The sequence below is a fragment of the Enhydra lutris genome, unplaced genomic scaffold (assembly GCF_002288905.1).
Source record: "Enhydra lutris kenyoni isolate GAN:26980312 unplaced genomic scaffold, ASM228890v2 scaffoldscaffold26, whole genome shotgun sequence".
Taxonomy (NCBI): Eukaryota; Metazoa; Chordata; class Mammalia; order Carnivora; family Mustelidae; genus Enhydra; species Enhydra lutris.
The window spans coordinates 15,417,206-15,437,872 of record NW_019154110.1 but is presented as its reverse complement, the minus strand read 5'-3'; the positions used below and the strand labels follow the sequence as shown (position 1 = coordinate 15,437,872).

The 20,667-nt window shown below is 49.9% G+C and overlaps 1 protein-coding gene across 5 annotated transcripts in view; it reads left to right on the top strand.

The window, feature by feature from the left end:
- Positions 1–20,667, top strand: part of LOC111151236 (musashi RNA binding protein 2) — a 385,145-nt gene that overhangs the window by 121,651 nt on the left and 242,827 nt on the right. For all 5 annotated transcript variants that reach the window (XM_022509070.1, XM_022509068.1, XM_022509069.1 and 2 more), the window contains one exon: positions 12,232–12,324. In XM_022509070.1, the coding sequence (XP_022364778.1) occupies positions 12,232–12,324 (93 nt within the window). The remainder of the gene's footprint in view (positions 1–12,231; positions 12,325–20,667) is intronic.

Here is a 20,667-nt window from a genome sequence, read left to right as displayed (position 1 = left end):
TGCAAGTGTTTTCAATAGAACAGACATCATGATCGTAAAACATCTGTAACACTACACATTTAGTGAAGTTCCTGGCAGGCAGCGTTCTGTTTGATTGGTGAATGTTTTTTCCTTTCCCCTCCCTCCCCCCCACCTTCATTTGTCCCTCCAGAAAATAAAGTTTTCTTTTATGTGAGGATTTATAGAAATATGTTCCTGGCATGAGGAGAGCACAGACATACTAGGATATTGGTGTAGCAGAGAAATATTACCTCTGAGGCACAGACCGTTTTATCTCTTATGGAGAATGACCTTCCTCTGTGGAACAGTCTGTTACTCTTCGTAGGGTAAGGGGCTGCCTAGGAGAAGGCAGATAAAGACATAGCTTTGCGCCGAGATAACATCCTTTTTTGTGAGAGCATCTTCAGCCCATGGAAATACCGTGGTTGCCCAGTGCTGCCACTAGAGGTGGGGCTGATTTAGGGTGGTGTCTGAGAAATCTTTGGGAAGTAGAATAATCGTTGGCCATTACATTTACAGAGTGTGCCTCATGCCTTTTCCAGCTGCTTTTTTTTTTTTTTTTTTTCCTTTCCTGTGGTGTATTCTGTGGGGCAGGCAGGGTAGGTTTGATCCTCATTCACGGCTAAAGAGAGCTGAAGTCACTGGTGGGGAAGGGAAGGCATTTGGGAGGGGAAGAGGAACTTTTACGTACCTGTCATTCTGCCCCATGCTAAGCACGTTTCATGTGTAACTCTTTTAATCTCATTTTGTCAAGGAGAAACCCAAGTTCTGAGAAGCTTGGTCGGGGTCACCTAGTGTATATGGTTGGGATGGAACTTCCTGGGTTGGTCTTCTTTCTACTTTATCGCTTGCTGGTTTGGGGTGCTGGGGTTGGAACCAGACCCTTCCATCTCCAGAATCTCTAAATCTGATGCTCTTTCAGCCTCTAAAACCCTCTTGGATTTAGAAAGATCACTTTCCATCCCTTTAGGGGTAAGACATTTAATAAATGGTGGAAAGCCTTGCTCATGGTTTTCTTGGCTTCTCTCCTTCACAGCAAACACTCCTTGGCTCCCCCCTTTTCCTCAAAGGAAGTTACTTGTGGCAGGTGGTAGGGGCCAGACCAGCGTATCCTTGGGGTGGGGGAAATTTGATTTTGTTTTTCTTGACAAGTAAAATTTATGACCTCACAGATGGCTGAGTGTGTTTCCAAAGACGACCACACCAAGGGTGCAGTGTGCTTATCTCTCCTCTGCCTTCTCCACCACCTGCCCTCCTCCTTCCCCCCTACTCCCTGATGTTTCTGGAACAGTGGATGGTGGAACAGGGAGGGACTTGATGAGGCACACTGATCCCAGGCCCCGTGCTGGTCACTAGGACTGGTGTTTAGGTGCCTTCCTTCTGGTTGGTGCTTGCTTTCCTAGCCACTCTTGTCCAGGCCTCCCTGCCAGCATCTAGCATTAAAGGACCCCACCCCCCAGGATGGCCCTGCTTTTTCTCTTTCTTGAGTGAAGAGTGGCTTCCCTGTTTCAGCCTTGTGTAGGTTTCTGCTGCCTCCCTGGCTTGGCCTGCAGGGCCTTCCCCGTTGGGCTTGGCCCCTCTCCTACTTTCATTCTAACACCTTGGCCACAGTCATTCATATCCACCTGTGGCCTTTTGGCCAGTGTGGAAGACGCCGCTGCTCCTGCTGGGGAGGTCCTTCTCCCCTTTCTTTCCAGGCTACTCCTGCTGTTGATCTTCAAGCCTCAAGTCATGTCCAGCCCAGTGCCCCCAAAGTTCCACCTTGCTGTCATAACACAGCCTCTTCCTTGACAGGAAGTAGTACCTTCAGAGCAGACGCCAGATCTCGCTCTGCTTAACGTACATGGAGCTTAGTGCACAGGACTTGGCTCACAGTAGGTCCTCAAAACAGGTCTGATGAGAGAATGAATGGATGAGTGTGTCACCAGAGATGATTCTCCACCATTTGTTTTCTTGTCCCTCTCGGGCTCCAGTGTCACTCTCCTATTCAGCATTTTCTGAGCTCCTACTGTGTGCCAGGTGTGTTCACAGACTTCTCTCTGGTGATCCTAGAGCAGTTCTGTGGCATGTAGCTCTTGCCCCCACTTTTCCCATGGCTTGCCTGCAGTTACACTAGGGAAATGGTTGAGTTAGGGCTCAAGCCAGTGCTCCCTGGTTCAAGCCGCTTCTCCTAGAGCCCCGCCGGCACCTTAGAATCTTCTGGAGAATGTTTAAAAACTATGGATGCCCAGGCTTCACCGCCGACCAATGAGATCAGCATTCCGAGGGTGGGGCCGGCCTCTCTAGGTTTTCAAGACGCCCCAGAGATGCTGGGGTACTGCTGGGCCTGGCGGCGGCTGCACAACAGGACTGTCGGGGAGCCTGCAGCCTGGCTCGGCTCGTGGATTAGGTAAAACTTGCTCATCAAGAACTGATTGCCGTGTGCATCTGAAATATGCTAATGAAGGTAATCAAGGCTAAGGGTTAAGGCTGCCATTTGTTCTTTCGGCAAAATCAACTAGAGGGCTTGGGGGATGGGCGGCCTTGGCTTCAGAGCCTGCCTGCCAGCAAAGTTTCTCTGCTTTCCCTTCCTAAGAGAAGCCATTGCGTGGTTGCTGATGAGAAGAAGGGGTCTAGTTCTCACTGGGGTGGGTTCTAGAAGTCTCTCTCTCAGGCAGTCTTCCCCAAAGTACAGAAGAGGGAACTCCCTCCCAAGCTTGGTTTTCCTTCTCAGAGCGTATGTGCGCCCTCCCAGCCGGCAGGCAGTCCGGGAAGGCATGTGTGTTGACTTCTGGTTCCAGCGAGTTTCGAAGAACCTCACTTCCATGGAGAAACCATCTCTCTGGCATTGGCTCCCAGCTGACCTGAAATGTCTTAGGAAGGGAGCAGTTTGGGAACCGGGAGCTCTCCTGGAGTTCCTGTTCTGCATTCGCTGCCTCAGTTGGCGTTGCCCATGCCGGGGTCTGTGTCCCAGGGGTCAAGGGGAGAAGGGAGGCCCAGAACTGCGACTTGACCTCCTCTCATCCGACCCACCAGGGCTCCGGTGCTCATTTACTCTGCCTTAGTCGACACAGATGTGCTTGGCGATGCGAGCAGGTGGGCGGAGAGAGCGTGTTTGTAAAGTGAGGACCGGTGTGTCCTTTGGATCACTGCCCTAGGCCGGGTCAGCCCGGACCGTGGGGTACCCTGGACTGTCGTCGGAGTCACCACCTCCAGGGCCCTAACCTCACCGTGAGGCGTCCTCCAGGTGTTGAGAAGAATCCCACCAGGCTGCAGGGCGGGCGGCCGTGACAGGCACAGATGGAAGGCACAGAGTTCCCAACAGCCCCACCATCCCGGCGGGCCCTCCTTCCTCACCTCTTTCTGGGGTTCACTCAGAATCTGCTTCCGCTGTCTCGCTGGGGCTTTGGAAGCACCTCTTTCGTATGCAGGGATGCACAGCTTCCTCGCAAATTCAGCAACAGTAAAGGGTACTTACTTAATTTTGCTTAATACCGCTGCTGTAAAAGCTGATGGGTTTTAATTGCATCTCCGTATTGGCAATCATTAGAACACCGGAGAGAGTTGTTGGAGCCTCCCGTGACTCACTCTGTGGCGAGTGTTAGGGAGTGGGGGCTCCAAGAAGGGTGGCGTGATGGAGAAGCTACCTGTGGGTGCAGAACAGGTCGGGTGCCTGTGATCGGGGTGATGGCCAGCTGGCCGCTTCGCCCCCCAGCGTGGATTGACGCGTGGGTCGTGATCTTTAACTTCCTGGGCTTTGCGAGGCAACACTCCGTCTCTGCATCCCTTTCTTCTGCCCCCCCGGAGTCCCCTGTCCAAGTGCCACTGACTAGGATATGACTCTGTTACTGATCTGTGGACAGGTCACCCATGTGGGCTACAGCTTTCCCCCCAACCAAGTGTAAAAGGAAGTAGTATTTTTAAATTAGCCTGGGAGGGAGCCAGGCAGAGGGCTCTGAGCTGGAGGTGGGAGCCCGCCGGAGCAGCCTGATCATTTCATTACGAGATCACGTTCTCCAGTAGGTGAGTTACTGTTGTTTTAATCAGAGGTAATGTTGTAACCTGACTATGCCGGATAATTGTGTGTAAATTATATTCCAGCCCCATATAGAGGAAGGCTATTTTTTTCCTTCCAATTTTAAAGCTATTTAGAGGGAATGCCAAATTGTAGCCTGAACCCCAGTGCTCTCTGGCTCGTAGCTATAGATGGGGAGAGAGAGCTCTGAAAAACATTGGCGGTTATATTTATAATTAGTTTCCTCTGAAGTTAAATTAATTTCTGCAGTTGGCAACATCAAATATTGTTACACCTTTGTCCATTGGTCAACCAGGGGATCATTACAGAGCACGTGGATGTAGCTGGTGGATACAGTAGCAGGCGAGAGCATGCTTTCTGGGACACGTGGGTTTATTTTTAAACCCTTTTTGCATACAGACTCTCTATTTAGGGATCTTTTTGGCCTGTCATGGAAAAAAAAAAACAACAACCCACAACAGCTTATTGAGATGTAATCACGTGCCGTACAGCTTACCCATTTAAGGTGCAGGTCAGTGGTTTTTAGAATATTCACAGATACATGCATCATCTCCACAATCCATTGTAGAGCGTATTCAAAACCCCCAAAAGAAACCTGCTACTCTTTTGCCATCATGATCCCCGCTCCCCGAGCCCTGAGCAACCACTAATCGACTTTCTGTTTCTGTGGCGTTCCCTGTTATGAACCTTCCTGGGCATGGAGTCCTATAGCATGTGTGATCTTTTGTGACGGGCTTCTCTCACTTAGCATAATGTCTTCGAGGCTTATCCATGTTGCAGCATATGTCCATATTTTGTTCCTTTTTGTGGCTGGATATTACTCCCTTCCACAGAGCATATCGCACTTAATTTATCTGTTCATCCTTGCTGGGCATTTGGGTTGTTCCAACTTTTTGACTCTTACGAACTGCAACGAACATGTTGTGTGAGGCTTTGGGTGGACAGATGGGTATGTACGGGGTGGTATGCACTGGGAGTGGACCTGTCTGTTGGTCACCTAGTAACACGCCGTGTAATCGTCTGAGGGACGGCACCATTTTACGTCCATCCCCACCAGCAGCGTCTGGCTTGTCATTTCTGCATCTTTGCGTCAGACTTGCTCGTCCTGGTGCCCTGTCCTCTCCCATGGCCCCGCTGTACTTTTCCGCTGGGAAGAAAGAAGACCACCTTAGACACAAATGAAGGGGTGAGACAGTTGAATGAATAGGAGGGAGATTTTGACTCTGTCTTTTGTCATTCTGGTGCAGTGAGCCATCAGACACGTACCATCTTCGAGTCTCCATTTCCTTGATTGTGGGAGAGAGGCTGAGACCTGACCTGGGATTGACAGGAGGCGGAGTAAGGCAGCTCGTGAGGAGGGCATAGCCCTCGTGCAGGGAGTGCGCGATGAGAGCAGAGCATTCTGAGCACCAAGGGAGACGCAGGAGACCCCGGTCTCCTCCCAGCCTCTTGGGTGGTATCTTGTAGGCACCTGTTTGTGAGCCCTGGCCCCGCTTGTAGGAAGTGTTATGCCAGGGCGATCTAGACTCTGTGGGCAACACCGAGCAGCATTTGGGTCGCTCCCTCATCTCCTAGTAGGTATCGCCTTACCTTCTGAGGCAGAGACTTGCCCCTGTGGTCCCCTAAGGCGGGTATGCACGTGATGAGCGTGGACTGCCTTCCTTGGGAGGGTAGATTCGGACCGTCACATGTGGGAGCAGTGTTCTCCTCTACAATGGCAGGGGGCCTCCATGTGGACTTCTGCTCCACGGTCACCAAGAAAAGGTGAGGCCAGGGCTGTCATGTTGTAGGGCGCCTGGTCCAGGTAGGTCTTCATATTGGTTTCTTAACAAATTAAGATAGCCTGCAGGGATTAACGCTTAGAGATGTCTTCTCTCCGAGTTCGGGAGTCCAGAAGTCTGCAGTGAAGGCATTGGCAGGGCTCATTGCTTCTGGAAACTGTGAGGGAGAAGCCATCCATGCCTCTCTGCTACCTTCTGGTAATTGCTGGCAATTCTTGGGGTTCCTTGGTTTGTAGACACATCTCTGCTCCATCTTCACATGGCCTTTCCAGGGGTAGTGTGTGTCCCTTCTCCTCTTGGAGAACCCAGTCATTGGATTTAGGGCCCTCCCTGTACCCAGGATGATTTCATCGCAGGATCCTTATGTTTCCAAAGACCTGGGTGGACGTGAATTTTGGGGGACTCTAGTTAACTGGTTCACTGTGGTCTTTTTCCACATACGATTCTAGAATCATTTGGAGATAATTCTAGTACCTGGGTTCTGTTTTTGTGTGCTCAGTGAGTTTTGCCACTGGGTTCAGATACTGTGGCAGTAGTGGTAACGAGTGGTAGTTTCGAGGCAGGAGGGAAGGGTGGAAACAAATACTGGGGGAACTTGGGAGTTTTAGAGGGCATGTCCCTCAGAGGAAGCTCCCTGTGGAACGGGGCTGTGGAGTTTGGGACTTCTGTGACCCTGGTTAGCCCTGCGAGAGCTTCTTTGCCATACAAAGACTGGGCTTAATTTTCAGATGCAGGGAACCGACACTAGAATGAGAACATACAGTTTTACCCAAGAATCTGAAGAACAAAGTGTTCACCAGATTCAGAGTCTGGGATGGAATTTGCATGGTACCCACCCGCACATCCATTCTCCCTCATCATTCTGCTTTGCCTTTAACCAGCACATGAGCCATGTTGCTGGGGCTTGACTTTTCCATCTGTATGATGGGCAGTCAGGCTTGCAGAATCCTGCCCAGAACTAGCATTCTTAACATCTTCCCCGGGCTGTCTCCACCTTGGGGCTCCCAGAGATGGGAGAGCTTCTGTAAATGAGTCAATGCTCTTGGGCAGTGAAGATGACTCATCTGTGTCACCAAAGGGGGAATATGAGCTCTTTGCAGGAACGTGGTATTGGCAAGAGCTGACTTAATTTCTCTGGGCTTCTCTCCTACCCATTCAAGACTCTCTAGAGCCACGTCCTACCTTTCCATGCATTTGTCAGAAGGAGAAACATGTTTAGTTATTGTGTGTGTGTGTGTGTGTGTGTTTAAAGATTTTACTTATTTATTTGACAGAAGCACAGCGAGAGAGGGAACACTAGCAGGGGGAGTAGGAGAGGGAAAAGCAGGCTTCCCGCCGAGCAAGGAGCCAGATGTGGGGCTCGATCCCAGGACCCTGGGATCATGACCTGAGCTGAAGGCAGACATTTAATGACTGAGCCACCCAGGAGCCCCATAGTTATTGTTGTTTTACTGTGTGACAACTAATATCTTTGGGACAGAGCTCCTAGAGCTAAGTTCTCCCCATCAGTCTCATTCTTCAAAGTACTTTCTCCTTTCTAATACCTCTGCCTTTTGTTTTGAGCGCGCGCGCGCGCGCGCGCGCACACACACACACACACACACACGCACATTCATCTGCTTTATCCTGTTTTACAAAAATACAACCAGCGGCCCCACTCTGAGTGACCCTTTCAGATGCAAACACATTTTTTAAAAGGGATTTTTTTGAAACTTCAAAAAAAAAAAAAAAAAAGCAGCTCTGGTCAGAAGCAGGAAGGTGGGGTGTTCTGGGCAGCTCTGGTTAGCAGCTGGCTTTGGCCAGTTCTTATGGGTAAACAGCAATTTTCCAAACTGGAATGGGTGCTGGGGTTTTCTTTGTGGAGCCAAGAGGTGTGGAGAGCAGTGGTGTTTAGTTAAATTACGGGTCTAGATGCAGAATGTGCAGCCGTGATTTGTGAGAGCCTGAACCCTCCCAACCCCCTGATGCGTGTGCACACACACACATACACATCCCACTTCCCGGAGTGCTGCCCGAGACTATAAAAGGAAGGGCATCTGTTTGGAGAGGTGGCTGTCCCCAAGGGCGCTGGGCTCTTGGTGGGTATCTAGTGTCTTAAAGAGTGGAAAGCATTTGCACGAAGTGTTTTCTACAACCCCTCCACCAAAAACTCCATGCAAAGGACATTTAAGCTTATTTTCCTAATGGATTTTGGATTGAGCCTTCTCTGGAACAGATGGATGGCTCTTCCCATTTGGGGTCACGGTGGGGACCACCTGGGACCTGCCTGAGCATTTTGGTGCAGTGGCCAGCTTCCCTTGCTTTGTGTGGTTAAGTGCTATATGGGCGTGAGGGCTGTGGGTCAGGAAACAGTTACCCAAAGGGCCTGGCGCAGGAAGAAAACACAGGTGGCTCTCTCCACTGTGGGTGGAGAGGACTTTTTATAACACAAAGGACTGTGGAGTCGGGGGACCCGCGGTAACGTGTCCTGCTTGCCGTTTCCGAGGTCAGAAGAGGGTTTAAGCTCTGGGGATGCTTGGGCAATTCCTGGGGCAAGTAGCAGCCAAGATGGAAGGTTCAGGACTAGAGACTTTCCCCAGACACACATACATACGCACGCATGCGCACAGACGTGGACACAGAAACTTTGATAGTATCAATAAGAATTTGAGGACCTCCAGTGAGTCCCACTGGGAGCCTGGACATGACAGCTAGCCCTGCCCCTGTCCTGTCCTCGCCAGCAGCCCTGGAGGCGGAAGGAAACAGGGTAGAATGTGTGATTCTGGAGTCCTCTCTGCCTGCCTCCCGTGTCCCTCTTCAGAATGCAAGTCATCAAGCCCTGCACTGTCCATTTAGCAGTGATGGCGTCAGGATTCCCAAAGTAACCCCCCCATTTCCTCCAGTGTGCCCCTGGTGTGTAGAGCCCTGTTGCCCCCTGGCCTTGCTCTCCTCTCCCAAAGCCAGGACACTGTTGGGTAGCTAACTGAGGGTTGCACATCTTCCCACTGGCCTTTTCACGTCTGGAAGGTTTTGATTAAACCAGTTTCCTTTTAGCGTTTGCTGAAGAGTGGGATCACTGTATCTGAGCCCGTTCCTGGAGAGGATGTTTTAGTAAGTTGGACTCTTCGGCATAGTGTCTGGGGCCTGGGATTTCTCATCCTCCTAAAAAAAAAAAAAAAAGTACTTTACAGACTTTTTGGGGATGTGTAGATTTATGGCTGGCTGTCTGCCCCATTGTCTAAGCTCTGGCTTGATAGGTTTATGGCTGTTGAGCAACTGTAGAGAGTGTAAGGGGGGTCTTTCCATTTAACCAGTTACTGGGGAACGAACATTCTGTTGAGTTCTATTATCTGGGACGAAGACACGTTACTCATTTAATTACCTGGGTCCATGTGAACATTTGGAATATAAATAGAGTCTGCTCTATACCCACCTGTCTCTAAACAATGTATAAATGGCACCATCGGGTTCATTTTATAGAATGCTTCTACAGAGTTTCTTTAAGTTGAGAATTCCACTAATGCATGTTTGTGGATCATAGTAGCATGTCTTTATAGATATTTAATTACTTGGCTGGGTTTAAAAAAAAAAAGGAATGAGAAATCGGAAATGAAACTATTGGGGAGTCTTTGCCCATCTGAAATCACGCAGGAAAGTGGTTTTGAAATTACAGTGGAAGAGAACGGGGCACCCAGACTTGATTTATCAAAGATTTTTGTGTAAAATATCTTTCTGTCACACATTTATTCTGAGCTTGAAGGATGAATGTAGTAATTGACTTTGGATTCAGTTACGGTGACCACTTACCTAGCATCTGCCTGGTGTCCTGCTAGACACTTTGGCATATGTTATTTAATTTAGTCCTAATAGGAGCCTTGCGTGGTAGGCTAATTATTGTATCTCCATTTTATAGTGGTTTGAATTCTACATTGTATTGGAATGTAGGCTCCAACACCTAGCACTTAACGTATCTATTGAATGAATGCCATTAGGAAAGTTAGGGTAGTAAAATTTGGCAGTCAGTGAGTGTCGGGAGAGATTGAAATCTGGAGAGAGACTGATGGAGTTTCATGGGAAGGTGACCTTGTCCTCCAGAGGGACTTACGGAAGGCCTGAGAAGGGAGGTGGACAATAAGGAGCAGAATAAGATGCCCACTGGTTAATGAGAGGTTCTTGGAGTTGAAACTGTAGATGCTGGTGGGATCTTCGTAGCATGTTCTCACGTCCATGATCTCATCTCCTCTCCCGTTCATCTGAAAAGAGACGAAAAGTGGTAAATCACAGCTTTAAACACGTATGTAATCACTGCATGCCTCTCAGAGCCCATAGGAAGTGTGCAGAATTGCTAGCACAATGTCCTCGTAAAATCGTGCAGCAAGCCCGCTACAGGGGCCCTCCAGGTGGGGCTCCGTCAGTGGGCTGTGGTGGCACGTGTCCCTCCCAGAAGCTGCTAGGCCACAGCCGGAGCTCCTTAAAGTCTGGGAGCCTCCTTCTGTTCACAGCTATCGTGAGTCCTGATTGATGGGAGTTGGGGGTTAGTTGGGACCGATGCACCCATCTGGGACTGTGCAGTGCAGAGCATGGGGCCATACCTCAGGGGGGCGCTCCTCAGCACAGCCCACCCGTCCCCACCCAGGGGGCTCTCAGCCAGGGTGCTCCTCGGAGAGGTGGCTTGGTCCTCTGTTCCCTCAGCCAGGGTGTCTCAGCCTCGGGGACAGTGGGGATCCTGGCAGCCACAGCCCCTGTATTTAGGCCTCCCACATCGAATGTCATGGACACAAATGATATTGTGTGTGTATATGTGTGTGTGTGTGTTTAACATTCTCGGCTTCATCTTATTCACTTATTTTTGGGATTTCAGTCATGCTTTTATTTACATGTTCTCATAAAACATTTCCCCTCAGTTTTACTGAGGTGTGAATTGACAAAATTATGAGATATTTAAAGTGTACAAACATTATGATTTGCTAGATGTGTACATCGTGACAGTTTCTCTTGTCAGGTTAAGACTTTGGGCTTTTATTATGTGCAGCCAAATAGGTGAGACCCTGTTCTTATTTAACATTTAAATAAAATTTTTCTTAGTAGCACATTAAAAAAAAAAAACCCAAACTGAAACACACACACAGCCTAGACTCAGTGTTCAGAACAAAATTTATTTTCTTGTTTCACTTTTCGCTCCTGCCCAGGATGTTCATTTCTGTCTCTGAACCGTTTATGTCATTTGTTTTGGAACTGTTGGGATTCTGAAACGTGACCACAGCCATTCATTCTTCCCATCGGAGAAGACACTGGGGTGGGATTCTCTGTGCCTGGTGCCTACTTGGCATTGTGGAGGGAGGGTACCGAGAGGAATCAGGAACTGTGTCTGGGGAGCAAGTAAGAAAGACAGGATCACCCATGATTTCTGCACTGGGTGGGAAGAAGTGGGTGCCAGGACAGGCTGGTGGGTACGGTGTTAGGGTTTCAGAAGGGGGGGGACAGCTTCTGGACGTGGTGACGGCATAGATAGCTTGTGTTTTGGAGAAGGTCGTTGGATCTTGAGGGATGGTTACGACTTGCTGTGGGAGATCTAGGCACAGAGAGGCGTTCTCGGGAGAAGGGCTTGTATGGATGAAAGGGCAGATCCTGGGGGCTTAGCGGGGCTTGACTGAGTGTAGAGTGAGTCAGGGCGAATGGTGAGGAATCAAGAGGGGAAGGAGAATGAGGTCCGAGCTCAAAGGGTGGCCCCTGTGTGCAGGGCCGGTGTCTGTCAGCTCGGTGTAGACAGCCCATCCATATGTTTGCATGATGTGTGAGTTTCTTGTTCTTTTTTCTTTCTTTCTTTTTTTTTTTTTTTTTTTTTTGTTTTTTTTTTTTTTTTGACAAAGAGAGAGAGAGAGAGAGAGAGATCACAAGCAGGCAGAGAGGCAGGCAGAGAGAGAGAGAGAGGGGAAGCAGGCTCTCCGCTGAGCAGAGAACCCAATGCGGGGCTCCATCCCAGGACCCTGAGATCATGACCTGAGCCGAAGGCAGAGGCTTAACCCACTGAGCCACCCAGGCGCCCATGTGTGAGTTTCTTATTGACAAATTTTATGGTACTTTCTGGGCAGCAGATTTTTATGCACATGATTCTGTTCTGTTCACATCTCTTAGGTTGAAAATAGCTTTGATGTGCCACTTTTCTCTTTGTGCCAGAAATCAGAATGAAGCTGTGTATGGTGGCTTAGAGGTTCTGAAGTCCGCTCTGTGTCTGTATGAAACCCAGGCTTGCAGGCTGTGGCCCGAAGGCCCGAGATCTCCAGCGTGGCTGTCTCCAGTGCTCTGAGATGTCTAAAAGGCCCGCGCTGTACAGCTCGAATTTATCTGAAGTTGCCTTCCTAGAGGAACGTGGAGAGCGGCTTGTTTCCGCGCCTTCGCGAGCGTTGCTTCAGATAACCTGGTTAACCCGTGTCCTCCTCTTGTTGTTTCTTGCAGATGGTCACAAGAACAAAGAAAATATTTGTAGGCGGATTATCTGCGAACACGGTGGTGGAAGACGTGAAGCAGTACTTCGAACAGTTCGGCAAGGTAAGCGGCGCGTGGGGCTAGTGGCCGCTGCGGCCCCTCCATCTGCCGCAGCTGCGTCCTCAAGAACCTTGTCCTTACACACCCTTGTCCTTGCACTGGGTCGTCGAGATCTAAGTGAAATCTGTCAGGAGCTGCTGTGGAAGAGTCCGGCTTGTGGTCAGCGTGGTGCCGCACGTGCCTGCAGGAGCAGACAGAACGGCCTTTCACTGTGGTGTCGCTGGCATTTGCTGGCCATGTGGGGTCTGGGCTGGGAGCCGGTGGTGCTGGTGGCAGCGGCTGGGGAGGGACGCGGGGCTGTGACTTCACAGGACAGGAGCTCCCGCGAAGCTGCTAGAGGGCTGTGAGTCGGTGCTGGGCGGCATTCTGTGCCTTTCTGGAAGGTGCATTAAGAGAGGAGGCTCCCTGGGGTCCTGTGCTGTTCAGCCTTTCCCTGTCAGATGCCCAAGGAGACTCGGGGAAGATGCTGGGCCTGTACCTGTCAGCGTGTGGGAGACAGGAGTAAAATGGATCCCCTGGGCTCTGTTGCTGAACCAGCCTGGGAGCAACACAGAATACATCCGGTCAGCCAGGAATTGGAGTGGGAATATGTAGGGGACAGACACAGTCAGCAGATGGACAGACAGGATATGCCACTGTGGGCAACGTGCTTAATTCAGCCTCTCTCTAACTGGTGAGGAGCTGGTACCTTGGAAAGCAGCGTTCCTCTGATGGCTGCATGGTCCCCGGGCTCTGACAGGGCAGCTTGGGGCGGGGAGACTGGCCTTTTGGGCCTTGTGTGGTACCCCTCCTCTGGCTGCTGTGTCCTAGGAGGCTGGCAGCTGGTTGGCCGCGGTGGCCCTCTGCTTTCTGTCTTCGAGTCGCTGTAGATGTTGTCCTGGGAGTCCAGGTCCAGGTGTGCGAAGGTCCCCCTTGCACAGGTCCACATCCCTGCTGCTGTCGGGCTGATATGGTGGCGGTGGGGGGAGGGGGTGGAATGATATGACACTGTACCTGTTCTGAGCTCTGTCACTCATGTCACCCCTGGTGACGTCTATTTTGCTGGGCCTGGGTGGTACCAGGCACCGCTGCCCACTGCCTGGCCTGAAGGCTCTGTGCTTTTATTTGTTTGCTCAAGGTGATGGGCAGCTCAGACCTCAACCCTGGGTGTGTCGAGTTGTAAGCCGTGATGAGGGCGGTGATCACTATGTAGCTTTAAAACGGGAGATTTTTCCCATCTGTGGTCATCTCCAATTTCTGTATGGATGGGAGACATGCAACAAAGAGAGACCAGGCTCCTCCAGCCGGGCTTGGCATTCAGCATGGCACTTCACTGCCCTTCCGGGTCGCTTAGGAAAGACGCCCTCCCCATGGCACCGTCTTGCATTGCCAGTTGGGGGTGATTCATTCTGGCCGTTTTTGCAGAACTGCTTAGTGTGTCGGTGACCATGTACTTCTCTTCAAGACTCGCTCAAAGCACGGGTGGGGGGGGTGGGGGGTTTGGTCCCCCGCCCAGCCCCACCCTGCCTGTGGGGAGAGACTGGAAATAATCACAGGAGACAGGCCCAGCTTGTGTCATGGAAGGCTGGCAAGTGTGAGCCCCCTTGCTACAGTTCTGCCTCTAAAACAAGGCCAGGAGCAAACATGAGGTGGGGTTTCTTTTTTGAGCCATAAACTGGAATCTTGTGGTCCTATTTGTGGGTGTCAGGGAAGTTGGGCTGTTAGAATATTTCGGACAGGCGGCACCTGCCGGACCTGTGCTTGCTCCCACTTCCAGGCTTCTGTCTATTTGTCTCTCGTTCTCCCTTTCTCTTTCTGTCTTTTTCCATTAGCACTTACAGCTGGGAGCCGGTGAGCCAGCCGTGGGAAGCTCTGCCAGCTTTGGACGGGCCCAGGGCCGCAGCCATCCCGGCCCTGAGAAGAGTTTGTCCCCTTGTCAGGGAGGTAGTCACAGCCCGTCTTCCCTGGTGTGGCCCGCGCGGGGGCTGAAGCTGCTCGGTTAATTTAGCAGTAACATGTGTAGATTCCAGCAGGACGTGTAAACTTATCAGATGTTTTATTAAAGGACTAAGGAGGCTTTTGAATGTATCAAAACCATAATACACTTCTTAGGGCTTGTTTCGTGCATGTGCTCGGTGCGTTGTCTGGGTCTGTCTTCAGAGGGCTTATTCCTCCTTGTGCTGGTGGATGGTGTGTCACGTCTGTGCCCCCTTGGGCAGGGCCCACCACCTCTCAGGATTCTGGTATAATTCACTTGGAACCAGAGCCATCAAAAGAGAGGAGACGTGGGGCGCCTGTGTGGCTCAGTGGGTTAAATCCTCTGCCTTCAGCTCAGGTCATAGTCTCAGGGTCCTGGGATCAAGCCCCGCATCAGGCTCTTTGCTCAGTGGGGAGCCTGCTTCCCTCTCTGTCTCTGTTTGCCTCTCTGCCTACTTATGATCTCTGTCAAATGAATTAAAAAAAAAAAAAGAGGAGACGTGCTGCGAGGCCCTAAGGCAGTCTCAGCCCAGTGACGCATGGGCAGACCGCCTCCAGGCTTCAGCAGTTTATATTCTGGTTGAAGAAAACGGAACACACACACCCCTGTGTCAGCTAGACTCACGTACTTGTAAACATTCTCATCTGGAAAGTCGTTGGGGGCCCTTTTTGGTTGGTTAACAGCAAGTTAGCAAGGGGGAATTTTTATTAGTGACTACGTACTGCATTAAGTCCTGGGCCAGGCCATTGACTTGTATTATCTCATTTAATTCTTCTCCAGGAGGCTGGTGGGGTCTTGCATTGTTTTTGCAGTGTGTTAAATGGAGTCTAGGTGGGATTGAGTCTTTGACTTGGGGTCAACCCCTCCCCCCACCATGAAAGGTAGAGCTGGATGCAGGCTTCCCTTCCAGGCTTGTCTGATACCAGAATCTGAACTCTGGGCCTGTTGCAGCCTTGGATCAGTCCACACGATGGGCTTAGGGTGGGGAGGGTGCAAAAGAAAGGAAGAGACTGTGTTGGTCCACAGGCCAGGGCAGTGCTGGGAATAGACATAGATTGCCTCATTTTACCTGCATGGCGGATTTGGGTGTCATCCGGCCCTTTGACAGAGGTGAGCATTAAAGGTCAGGGAGGTTAAGTCTCAAGGGAGGTCACCCAGGTAAGGCAGGATAACAGCTAGAATTCAAACCCTACTTCCTCTTCCTCCACTTCCAGAACTTTCCATCCTTCCAAGCCCCATTCGGGGTTTGCCACCCGCGTTTTAGGTTTCCCTCGCTGTCATTCCTCTCTCCTCTCACTCTCCCCATTGTGCCTGAGGTGGCAGCTGCTTCAACTGTTTATTTCAGGTGGCAATCAAGATGGGTAAGACTGCTATCATGGGGCTGAGCTAAGGGAGTTTAAATATGTCATTACTGTAAGTGGAGTGGGTGCAGAATGACACACCGAGAACTTTAAATAACTCAAATTGGAGGTTTGTAAACCCTTTTGTGCTTTTCACCCACCTTCCTCCCAGAAACTTACCCCCACCCCCCTGGTTAGGGATGCCATTACTTGTTTATATTTAAGATGAGATTATGAAGTGTGGCCATTGGCATAAGGGTTCTGCTCACTTGGATGGCCGTCCTTGCCCCTTTGGATAGCTGTTCTGATGCTGTCATTAGAGGAAGGTAAGGTAGAAGTATTCCAGGCTCTCGTGCTGGGCTTGACCATGCAGTGACCCCACTGTGACCCCTCAACAGGCCACATCTGTCCTGGCCTCGCTTTCTCCTCTAAGGGAAGGAATTGGAAAAGGTTGTAAAGGGTCAGATAGTAAACGTTTTTGGCTTTATGGAGCGTATGGTCTCCATCATAACTGTCTGCTTTTGTATGGAGGAAGCAGCTATGGCATAGCCATAATTAGATGTGGCTGTGTTCCAATAAAACTTTATTTATAAATACAGGTGGTGGGCCACATTTGTCCTGTGGGCCATGATTTGCCAGCCCTTGGACTAGGTTGGTTTCAAGCTTGCAAATTCAATAATCTAGAAAATACGTTTAAACGTACAGGAGCACCTGGGTGGCTCAGTTGGTTCGGCGTCTGCCTTTTGCTCAGGTCATGATCCCAGGGTCCTGGGATTGAGCCCCACATCGGGCTCTCTGCTCAGCAGGGAATCTGCTTTTCCCTCTCTCTCTGCCCCTCCCCCTGCTCATACATGGTTTCTCTCTCTGTCTCTCTCAAATAAATAAATGTTCAAGAAAAAATACAAACGTATATAGGTGGATAGATGGATAGATGCGTACTGAAGGTATCCATAGACTGTAACCAAAACAAGGTATTATCAATAGTAGTAGGCATGATATAATAAGTGAAACCGTCCTACAGTGGTAGGGTTAGTTTCTGGACTGCATGATGCTGGAACAGCGAAGGGATTCTCTATTTGGAAAAAGCTGCTATTTATAAACCAGAATCTTCATCCTATGAGTAAGATCCAGGGACCCGTAGAGTATTTCTAACTCCTTATTCCATGTGCTAGATCTGAGTTAATGAAGAGTCAGACTTCGTGAAGTTCAGATTTTACTATGCAGATTCTTTTGCTGTGAGTTGGTGTTTCTGACTTGGAGGGATGTGTGCTTTGTGTTGAGCCCTTTGATGCATTTTAAAGTCCGATTCTCAGGACCGTCAAGCAGGACGGGTGGACTGTCTATCATGTAGATGACCGGACTGATGTGGAGGAAGGTCCTGAGTCGTCCGAGATCACACAAGCCCATGCTGGGGAGGGCCCAGACAGTTGTTCATTTTTGTACCATCAGGCCTCTTTTCACTGTTTATAAAAACCTCATCTCCTACTTCACTGCGTAGCAGCCCTTACACTCCGAGGGAGCCAGTTTTGTTCATTTGTCAAGAATGTCGATGTGCAGGAATTTATTTCGGCACGTCAGGTTCCCTAGCGGATGTTATCTGTGCTCACAATTTTCATACGTCCAGGAATGATGTACACAGACCATTCCAGAAAGTGGCACGTGAGTGATGCCCTGGTTGGCACGTACAGACCCAGACGACCGATCGGAGGGTTTGCCACCTTGCTCCCCGCATCGCCATCCGGAAGAGCCCCACTTGGTAATTAACAAGCACTGGGATCAAAGAAGCTCCGTGTGCATGGGCTTCCTCCTTCTCCCCTTTCGGCCCCTCCTTAAAAGTACCGGTTTCTTAAATTCTCACTTATAGGATTTGGGAGATCAAACAGAGGCCTTTAAACTTAATGAATTCTCGGCTTCGTCCCGGATGGAGCAGTTCTGCGCCTTTCAGCTGTTCACCTCGATGACAGGGCTGTTCAGTGCCGAGCTCACTAGGTAATTCTCACTTTATAGAACTCCTGTGAAAGCAAAGCAGCCCGCATCTGGAGGCTTCCAATTATGCTTAACATGGTGAACTGTGTAATTAGTTTGGAAGACTTGCGCTCAGTCGTTGGTTTATCCTAATCGGCTTTGGCTTTCCCCACCAACAAAGTGAGCTTATTTTGCTAAGCTGAAACGACTCTGCACCCTTTGTTCCAGCCTTTTATTGTCTCATTCCTTTCATTCTGTTTTACTGCCAAAGTTCTGTTTCATTAGGCCTACAAGTCATTTCCAATTCAGTGGGCTGCTACAATCCGGCCTTTATCACTGGCTGCCCTGGTTCCCATGTCCCTTCTGGGCCAGTGCCCGAGTTTGCGGTTTGACATGAGGGCTTTAACCCCTTCCTGGGCCAGCCCCTCGCCCTGGTGGCTGGCAGGAGGAGGCCTTCAAGGAAATGGGGTCTGGAGAGTTGGAGCTCTTTAGGTCCCATCAAAGGGAACCCCCATGGAAGTGAGGTGGAAAGGGTCCTCTGAAGTCCTTTTGCTGGAGTGGGTTTGTGTGGGGGCCTCCAAACTTGAGCTACAGGGGAATGGTGCTGGAAGGCTTCTGGAGGAAAGAAAAAAATGGAAAAAAAGAATGAATTGGCGTTTTAAGATGGTGGGATCTTTTCATATATCCCGCCCGTGTGTGGGATGATCGAAGGGTGTGCTCGAAGGCCGTGTTTGACACCGATGGCATCCTCGCTCCGGGTTGTATGTGCAGGTGCGGTGTTCGTGGCCTCTGTCCAGATTGTCCTTTTGATACTGCTTGTGAGAGGAGAGGAAGCTCTAGCATAAAAATATTAGAAAGCCTTTGAAATTTGAAAGGCAAGCGTTTCGGGAGAAAATAAGCAACTTTGCCGTGTTTCTGACGGTGGACTGTGATTCTGAGGTGACGTTTTATCGCTTCCAAATGTGTGTTGTAGATAAATGGGGCTCCGTGCGGTGTGTGGTTTGCTCAGACCAGGCCTGGAAAACAAGTTCCCGTGTGTCCTTTGTGGGCACCAAAGCTCCCAGGAAGCGTTTGTCTTCTGAAGTGGTTTGTCCAGGTGGACTGACTGGAAGGTGGCCAGCGTGTCCACGCCTCGCCTGTCTTCTGCTCGCCTTTGCTCTGGAAAGCCTTGATGTTCCTCAGACCTTCTTGAGTTACAGCTGTGGAGTGGACCGGGAAGGGCCCCCGTTGCTCTTCCCTCCCTGGCTGGCCATGCTGAAGGCTACTTTTGTGTTCAATTTTCTTCCTGTAATAACCCAGAACAAGGCCAACACTGTCCTCATGTTTTATTAATTCTCTGTCTGGTTTGTGTCAGTCTCTCCCTTCGGAAGTGTGTCATACGGGGGGGAGGGGACTTTATTGGCCCTCTGACCCCTGGCAGAGCTGCTGAGTGCAAAGAGCCTCAGTTAGCCAGAACCTCCCTTGTCTGTCTGCCTCAGCTTCCCAGACCCGGCGGCGGCAAGCAGACAAGCAGTACCCACAGGTAGTGTGATCCCTGGCCTTTGCAGGTAAAGCCTCCTACCACACAGAACAACTTTGTGTCTTCCTGATGAACTTTTTCCTCCATAGACCAATTTCTGCTACAGCCAGTGGAGTGAGGCAAGTGAGAAATTGAGCATTGCAGCCTCGCCATCTGACTTCCAAATCCTACCTTTTCTTTCCTTTCCTCCCCTCCCCTCCCCTCCCCTCTCCTCCTGCTTAAAAAAAAAGACTCCTGAAATAGTAGGTTTCTAGGAAAACTTCACATTTCCTTTTTAGTGTATAAAATACAGCCAGCTGTTTGTTGGGCAAATGCAGCAGACATTATTACTGCTCTGTTAACAATGTTTTTAAAATATACAAATAGCAAAACAGGATGCCTTCTGGGTAGCAAGCTGGGAAAACTTTGAGATTATGCTAATGAAATTCCATGCGTCACATGCCTCGTAGGTAGAGGAACCAGCCCCAAATTTACTGGTGTGGCTGTTTAACTCTGCTTTCCCAGGATGGTGGAGTTTGATTTAATTTTCTAGCCCGCCCCCCCCACCCCCAGAAGCAGAAGGCCAAGGAAGGGGGAGGCCCCCAGGCAGGAAGGAGTTAATGAGCCTGGGGGGTTTGATGGGGAAGGGGTATTAAGCACTCCCACCGGCTCACCTTCCCAGAGCCCTCCCGGCAGGCTCTGAAGACGGCACTCACAATGGAGTTGTTAGCATGAGAAAGAAAGCCTTTCTCCCCCTGGACGGACTTCAGTGGGAACTGCAAGTGTCTGAGAAATCATGGTTCAAGCTTGTGCCAGTGGGTGCAAGGAGTGGTTCTTAGGGAAGAGAAAGCTCAGTTCATTTAGACTTGGCATAGAAATGGAATTCCATTGTTTGGTGGAGTGAACATTGATATGGAGACTCCTACCCACCCCCTACCCCGTGGATTGGATACCCCATTACATGGGTCGGGTATGCTTTTCTTTTCTTTCTTTTTCGTCTCCTCCCCCCTCCCCTTTTGTCCTCTGAGAATTAGTCTCTCTGTAGAAGGGCCGGATCCGTCAAGTTACCACCCTCTAAAGTTTTACAGCTCTGTATATTCAGACTGGGTATTTGTGAATTAGCGCAAAGTGGGCTACCAATCGGGGCTTTATTTACATTCGAAGCCATAAGAGGGAGAGCCCCAGAAAAATGTTAATATGCAGGAAGAGGCAAGAAGGGTTGAGTTTCTGACTGTTGCTAACCTCACCACTGCCTTTAAAACCAATCATGAGGCACACGGCTGATATTTAATAGCTTTTAGCTGATTATTTTTCTTCTCCTCCTCTTTCTTTTCTATCCAAGTTGACCTGGGTGTACTTGAGCGGAAATGAAGTCATCCAAATGCTGAATTAGAATAATCACAGGCCTCCAAGAATGAAATGGAAGCAGAGATTAAATGGTAGAGGGAAAGCTGGCATTAATAAGCACCAGGAAAACTTTGCATAAAATAAATAGGAGATTTGATAGATTGAATTTGTATATCCCATTTCCATTTTCCTCCACTTGGAGCTGTCCTCCTAGAGTGGAGTCCCTGGCAAAGAGGGAT